Source organism: Parambassis ranga, chromosome 1 (genome assembly GCF_900634625.1).
Source record: "Parambassis ranga chromosome 1, fParRan2.1, whole genome shotgun sequence".
Lineage (NCBI taxonomy): Eukaryota > Metazoa > Chordata > Actinopteri > Ambassidae > Parambassis > Parambassis ranga.
Window position 1 is genome coordinate 19,108,167 of NC_041022.1, and position 8,144 is coordinate 19,116,310.

Here is an 8,144-nt window from a genome sequence, read left to right on the forward strand (position 1 = left end):
TAACGCTGCTTCAGATTTGCACCTAGGTCACTGGGGTTCCTGTCCACTGTGTGATCGTTTCTTTTATTTAACTGTAGAGCCCTGTTGTATAACTTTTTTGTGCTCTGAAACAAGACAGCTATTTGATGTGACACTGGGTTACAGAGAAAAGTTAATTAATTCTTCTGTGACCGCAACACTTCTGTCCAATAAATGTCTTTAATCAGATAATAAAAACTAGCAGCAGTCCAAATAAAAACTGCAGGGCAGAGTGGTGAATTATTCACATCCAGATTCCGAATTCATACGGTGAAGGTCATCACTGTCCCTTTCATGCCTTCTGGGGACTATGACAAGCACAGACAACAAACAACCAACAATGCTTTTTCGATGGTTTGCTGACACACTGAGCTTCCATACCTGCCTGCCAGTGGGCTGCATTTTTCCTCAATTCAAACCAGGCAGGGAGACTTTTTATTTACAGGACAAGCCTGCAGGAACAGTTGCAAGGGGGGCTGGTTAGTTACAGACTACACACACCCACGCCCACACCTGGGAGCTGCCAAAATGACCGTACTCTTGTACTTTTGGCCAGTGAACAGTTCAATTAGAGCAGTTGGGGGTTAAGTACCCCGTTTAATGGCACATTACCAGCAGCGACTGAAGGCAAGAAAGCATAATTTATTTTTTTTCCACTATCATTATAAACTCAGTGGGGAGTTCAAGCCACTGACCTTCACGTTGCAACTGCAGTCCCCTTACCTTCAAGCCAGTTCTCACTGCCTGCCTTAATTCATCTCTCGTTCTGTCTTTCTTCCTGTCTCTTCTTTCTCTCTCATACACACTCTCACACACTCACACACACACACACACACACACACACACACTGCATCCGCCGTCATCTACGACTTCAAAAGGCTGCTGTATTGCTGCAGTTATTGGTTCCTGTGTTTTGGTTGCTGTGCCCTGAGAGATTTAAAAGCTAAAGAACCAGTTGTGTTTTTATCAAAGCTTCTGCACTCTGTCTGTCAGTCAGCGAGGTCTATAGAGTCAGTACCAGAGAGAGAACTCAGCTAAGAAAGAGATGTACATCCTTAACTTTGTGCTGAGCATCACACCAAAATAAAACAAAAATCAAATCTTAAAAGATATCTTTGCTTTTTTCCCCTTTTAAACTAGAAATCTGTTTTTTTTCTGGCAGTAGACAGGATCCAGCTACACACAGCTCAAGATTTCTTCTACTTTATTTGAGCCTTACATACCAAACTTTCAGGCCGAGCAGAAGACACATTGTTACATAGATTTAAACAATGCTATTCCATGGCTTGTGCTGACCTTATGAATACTTTACTTTAAAATGTGCACTTTATAACTATTTAACATGAAACTGCTTTGGGTGATAGCAACCATCATTTCCACTGACTGATTTAAATTCTTTGCTTCACTTACAGTCTTGGCAGCGTTTCTACTTAAACATAAACAAAAGACAATAATCGGATGGAGCAGCCCTGATGGCACAAACACGCTTCAAAAAGCTCCCAGTGTGTCATTTTTTAATCTGCAACATCCATTTTTAACACAGACAACCTCAAAACATCCACGAGACAACCACAGAGAAGAGCTTAAAGCAACTCACTTGAAGCGAAATGGAGCAACATTCCACATGCTGAGGGCATACAGTGCATCTCTAAAGTGGGTGAATAATAATAACACACTGTATAGAACATAGCTTGTGGAGCTGCTCTTTTGTCGTGCTGGAACCCAGTGCATTTTAATGAACAATTATTTGCATTTCAGGAGGAGCGAGCTCTAAATACCACATCTGTCAATGCAGTAAGTGTCTGACCTAATTGCTAACATGCCACCTGAAAACATGTAGGAAGAAACCTTCATACTGAGCAGCCTCAGGGAAAGATTGCAACCTGATTTCATTTCTAGACAACAAACACAAAGTAGGAGGATACGTTTTGTGTGCGGTCGGGGCTTCTTTCATGTCACCTACCTTGTCAGCCATAATCATAGAGGACCCTCCGTGGACTCCCAGGACTGGTAGCTGTGTCTGTACAGACAGGAAGTCAAGGATCTGGGCAATGGCCTCCTGATCGGTGCCATCAGCAAACACAATGCCATGGAGACGAGTGCGAGACACAAGCTCACACACCTGGAAGACAGTGGAAAAAACTGTATTAAGGAAAACCCTGTGTGTGTTTGTGTGTGTTTGTGTAATATCGCTTGAACTGCACACCTGTGTGATCACAGACTTTGGGTCTGTCTGGTTGATCCTCAGTATGACCACGGCGACATCAAGGGCATCTTCTGGGCGCCGGGGTGGCTTGAGCTCATGGTCGGCAACAAGACGTGTCTGGCCCATAATCACACCAACGCTGAGCCCCGGAGGCTTTTGGGACGCCACAGGCACCATCATCTGAGAGAGTAGGAGCAACATCCAGCCCACTACACCCATCATACCCTGTAAAAAAAACACACACACACACACTGATAAATGCATGGAAATATCTTTTTCTGACAAATTCAAACCAAACTCAACATCATATTTCTGCCATGACACTTTCTCTTGCTATCAGTAGCCTGTCAGGTGCAGGTGAGACATACATTACCGTGCACTGTCAAGTAAGTTATACTGTTCTGTCAAAGTAAAAAAAAAAACTGATGTGTCTAGATTAAATATATTAATCCTGGACGGATAAGCAGCCTTCAAGTTGGTGATAAAGTAAATGCCCCAAGTCAGGACAGAAAAACGTGTACTTCCATGCACCCACAATGTATAGGAGGAAAAATATCTGTTTTCTACAAATAAAGTTCACTTTATACTGTTTTCAATTTTCATGTATACGAAATACAGAAACTTCCATTTTTTCTTTGTTTGAATGAAAGTCACACCATGTGAAACAATCCACTTCCCTGCATTGTACACAGGATATTTCAAACTGGCAGCCTATGAGAGTCTTGTGTATTCTGAACATGTCTTCAAAAACACGCAGTAAGTGCTATAAAACGACCCACAGGGTTTTCTCGAAGATTGGCTGGTATTCAGTTTTTGAGAAAAACACTGTGACTCAGATATGTGACTTGAATTTATTAGTGTGAGTCTCAATTGCAACAGGAAAGATTGCATGATAGGCATAAAGTGCAGCTCAGAGTTTACTGTCCTCTTTTTGTCCTCTAGTGCTCAAAAAAATTAAAATCACTTAACTCAGCTCCAAAGTGGGCAATGATGAAGAGACCAGGGTTAAACCTGACTTCATTTCTGCTAAACTGCTAATCGGGCTTTATGAGATGCCCCAAATCTCTCTTCCACTGTCTGCTTTTATTTGAACATAATCTATGCCTGTAGGCGATGTTCACAGTAAAGTGCCAGCTATTAATGGATAAAATAACCCTGAAATAAATGAAATCTGATTTTACCTAATTCGTGGGGGTATGAAGGGAAACATTCCAAATTGCTAAAGGCAGACAAGTGTCTGCATCAATCAATAACATTTACTGAGATGAAAAATAAGATTTCTTTTAAGTCTGTCTTCCATGTTCCAGTTGAACAGAGAGGAGTCTGCGCCGCTGTTCCCAGTTTCAGCTTACTCTGTGTTACCTTTTCCTGTAATGTGAGCAGATCTAAGAGAAGCAGATGAGTAGAGGAAATGCAGTGTGAAATGCCCTGGGCTGAATGAGAACTAATGAAACCATGATGCGAATGCTACGTTGCATCTCAGCCAATTTCTTACACCACTACAGTCCAGCAGAGCTGAAAAACACCCCAGGAGAGAACATCATGTCCGCAGAATTACCCTACTCTTTTATATCTCTTCATCCTTGCCTTTTCCTGTTTTCTTGCTTTTGTATCCCTATCTGCTAATCATCTTTATCTGTCCGTCCACCCCACCCCCCCACTTTTTTTCCACTCTCTTACTTTAATTCTGCCAATCTGTCTTTCCGGCTGGGTTAGTGTGTGTATCTGATCTATGTCATCTCACACCCAGTCTAATCAGGCCAGTTAGTCAAGTCAGTACTTCCCAGCTTGCTCTCTCTGCCCTGGTGCCCACAGACTAGCCTGCAGCTCCAGCAGCACTTAGCATACGCCGCTAAATCACACACCGCTACACTCCTGTCCCAGGGAATTAGTGTCAGCTCCAACCAATGGGACAAGATTACACTAACTTTCCCTGGAGTTAGCATCAGAGCTAACATAACTAGGAGCCAGAGTGTGGTGTGTGGTGTTTCAAAAATGGACAATAAAGCTGGAAAACTTTGGGTCACTGTTTGTTCCCGCTGTCTTATAGGATTTGCATTTGTGTTTAAAATCATATCCGCTGACTCCCGTGATTAGCATCCAAAAGAGATGATGTGAGGGGTAGCCATTTCTCTCTGCATTAGCATTTATGTGAATATTTTCCCGACACGTAAAAAGGGCAGGATCTTAATACTAAAACAATTTTCAGTATAATCCTCTTGTATTCTGTATGGAATTCAGTCTGATGTCTAAGAAAGAGAAAGAGGGTTTTCAGTGGCTGATTTCATGCAGTAAAAAGACTGAATGTAGCTTTTGTTTGTGTATGTGGAAATTTATACAAATTTTCCGTCTCAGCAGCAAATGAGCCAAAAATGTTTTTATTTCCATGGCTACATTTGTGAAAATGATGTGTCTGTCAAAGAGACCACACAGCTGATTCTGAAGTGGGGAGCTGGCACTGAGAAGCTCTCAAGCTGCTTTGGAGACAATGAATCGGAGGTTGTCTTTGTGCACACTGTTGCACAACCCGGAGTGATTTTCCTCGGATATGAGCGCATGTTTTGGTTCAACAATGTTAGCCCTAACTCTTATTAAATGAAGCTCCCGTGGGTGTAATTGCTTAAATCTATCAGGCCACAATTTCTCTCTTTCTTTCACAACCAATGAAAGAGCTCTGCATAGTGTCCATTGATGACAACACAAATTAGGTTCTTGGTTATACTGTAGGGTTGCTTCTTCAAAACAACTTGGTCCACAAAGATTTGTCCTCATACAGTCACTTATTGAGTGGCCTCTGATTGACTTAAATAGTGACACAAACGTGGCTTGGAAACAGACCATCTTCAAATTGCGGGAAGATTTTGTATGCACCTATTTATACAACCACAGGAGGGAGTATAGCTACATAAATTCTGATTGGCTCAAGATTCGTCCACTGCTGTCATTTGTCTAGTAAAAACAGGCTGTTCCAGATTCAAGTTCGTTGTCCTGAGTCCTATGTTTTACTATTTTTCACTCTAATTCTCTATTTTCTCAATTCAAACAGGTGTTATCATACGGTTGTTGGCTGTAAACAAATGGATGCACCTAGGCCCCGTTCACACTGGAGAAAGTCATTCCAGCTAGAGTAGGATTGAGCCCAGACAGCCTTTAGCTGGATGCATTCAGACCTATTTTAAAATCTGGCTAGCACACACTTGTGTCCGCACTCAATCCGGCTTCATCCAGCATGTTTGCTGTCCTCCAAACCACTAGGTGGCGCCTCGTAATATACAGAGTCCGTTCACGCCACGGTAGGAACGCGTGTGCGCATGTGTCATGCGATTTTTTTTGTCCCGTGTCGCCCCCCCCGTGAACCGGAAGTAGCAGGTCGCTAGCCGGATTCGCTCGCCACATTTGCGTTCACACATGAGCCACATTTGAGCCAATCCGGCTAGATCCACCCACGAGAGGTGGATCTAGCCGGATTGAAATCAAACTGGATACAGCCGGATTCGAGGTGTTCACACTCAGAAAAAAACACATCTGGATTGATCAGGATGTGGCCGAATCCTGCTTAAGCCACGTTTTTTTCCCCAGTGTGAACGGGGTATTAGAGAGGTGAATAACTGTATAGGATCTACACAATAACTAGTCAGATAATGTGATCTTCATCATATCTCTGTGGTCCCACCATTATTCTCTCAATCCAACAGCCCTGAGAAATGGGCTGTTGAACACATTTTCTTCACAAAACTTAAAATCAATTTCTGCTTGAGGCCATGCTTCTTAGGCAAGAGAGAACACTAAACTGGACATTAACAATAAGCCTGGAGACAAAACACTCGCTCCTCTAGTCTAAGTCTTCTCTAAAGCACCTTTTTCTATCATCAAGTCTTTCTTTTTTTTTCCTGTTTGGTTTGTTAATCCCCATAATTCCCAGTTCCAAACTCTGAGTGCTGGGGCCAGATTTATGTACATATTTGAACTGGCAATCTGCATGAAATTAGCGTCTGATTTACTAAAGCAGGAGCTAATTATCAGTAACTGGGACTGTCTTTTAGGTGCATTCTGCATGTAAAAGAGACCTCCAAATATGCAGTTCAGCAGTGAAATGGGGATGCAATGGGGTAATAAATCATGACAGAAATCAGGCCCAGAAAACTTTACAAAAATGTGGTGATGCTGGAATAAAACTTTCCATTAAAGTGATGCTTTTTTAATCTTTCCAAATGGTTCACTGGGAAAAGTGTTTTAGGATCCGTGTAGATATAAAACATAAAAGTAATGTAGTAGGAGTCATAAAAACTATAAAATGTTTCAAATGTACAAGCCACAGTACATCAGGACAAAGATTATAATCTTTTATAATCCATGTGTTTCCACATTCAGGTGATGATCATAGAGCAACATTTCTTCATCTAAATATGGTGGTATTATTGTTGTCATTTAAAATTTAAGTCGTCCTTGTCTAGAACTGACCTCTTGAATATTGGGTGAGCATTAATAAATGGACCAGAATGTGCAGTCAAACACACTGATCCACCCCATCCTCCCCAATTATTTGTGGAATCCTTTAAATACTCAAAGCATTTGCATAAATAAGAGCGGCATACTTTACTGAATGCATGCAAGCTGCGTCTCAGATGACAGGCAAATTGTGCAAAGCCTGGTGCACCTGTTTGATAAATGTATGCACATCGACTGAATGTACAGAACGGTTGGGTTTTTACATAGCTTGACGCTGCTGGAAGAGTTTGCCGTTTTCTCCTAAGAAACTTGCGATATGTTCATAATTTATTTTCAACAGCAAGGGGAAAAGGTAGTTTAATCAAATGTTTTGTGGACTTCATGCTTCTTTGTAGAGGAAAGCAGCGTTATATCTCAGTTGACATAAGAGTTAAAAGCAGTGTTGGCCACCCACTTTTATTGTTTCTTATTTGGCTTGTTACATTACAGAGCAGTCTGTGCTAAACTGTGCTTCAGATGCGTAAAAAAGAAAAACTTGCAGATGGTGGTGTGACGTCAAGTAAATGTTATGATTTCTGTGTGTGTGACCAACATAATAGCTTCTTGTGCATTTTTTAAATGATAATAATACCACCATGCCTTGCAATGACTCAAATGTAACACAGCACCTTTGCCTTTTAATGTTCCTAGATATATGAATATGCAAATTAGACATGTTCTATCTCCTCCCACTCCTTACCCTTCTGCCTGCAGCTTGAGTGCACCTGCTCACCTTTAAGCCTGCTCATGACTATTTAGCCCACTTTTCACTAAACAACTTGTATTGGATTGTGATATTTATCCACCGTGTTTTGAACCAAAACCAGAGCCTGATGAAAAAGAAGGGTCAATTTATGGATCACTCTCTGCAATGTTAGGAAGATATTGGAAAACACAAGTCCTTGTGTTGTTGTTATTAATGTGTTGCTAGCATGACAAATCCAATGACTTGTTTCTTTTGCTCAGGCAGAAAGTGTGTTTGTCCTTCCCACTGACACAGACAGCAGGTTTGATACTACAAGGGCTGCTGTTGAGGCAAACTAAGATGGCTGCAGCTGGTATAATACTTGGTTTTAAATCCATTTACTGTCATTCAAAAACATTTTGGCTATTCTCCTCCTTTCTCTAGGCTGCCATGATGACATGTCCTGACCATGAGATATTCCATAATCATCTTTACACAACCAAATGTGTTCTTCTGGTGAGCAGTGTTAATTTTGGCAGCAATTTCGGATTTAGTTTTTATTTTAGTCTTGTGACTAAAATGTCATTTGATTTTAGTCACGTTTTAGTCATCAACATTTTTAAAGTTTTAGTCTAGTTTTAGTCGACTAAATATCAAATAATTTTAGTCGACTAAATCTGCCGTGGATTTAGTCGACTAAAATTCTATGATATATATTTTTCAAGAAATATTTAAGGTTTGATTGTG

At 41.1% G+C, this 8,144-nt stretch overlaps 1 protein-coding gene across 1 annotated transcript in view; it reads right to left on the minus strand.

The window, feature by feature from the left end:
- grin2ab (glutamate receptor, ionotropic, N-methyl D-aspartate 2A, b) overlaps window positions 1-2,449 on the minus strand; it is a 62,459-nt gene extending 60,010 nt beyond the window's left edge. The window contains exons 1-2 of the mRNA XM_028408259.1: window positions 2,225-2,449; window positions 1,982-2,140 (exon numbers count right to left, since the gene is read on the minus strand). Of these exons, the coding sequence (XP_028264060.1) occupies window positions 1,982-2,140; window positions 2,225-2,446 (381 nt within the window). The 5' untranslated portion in view covers window positions 2,447-2,449. The remainder of the gene's footprint in view (window positions 1-1,981; window positions 2,141-2,224) is intronic.
- Window positions 2,450-8,144: the final 5,695 nt, after the last annotated feature.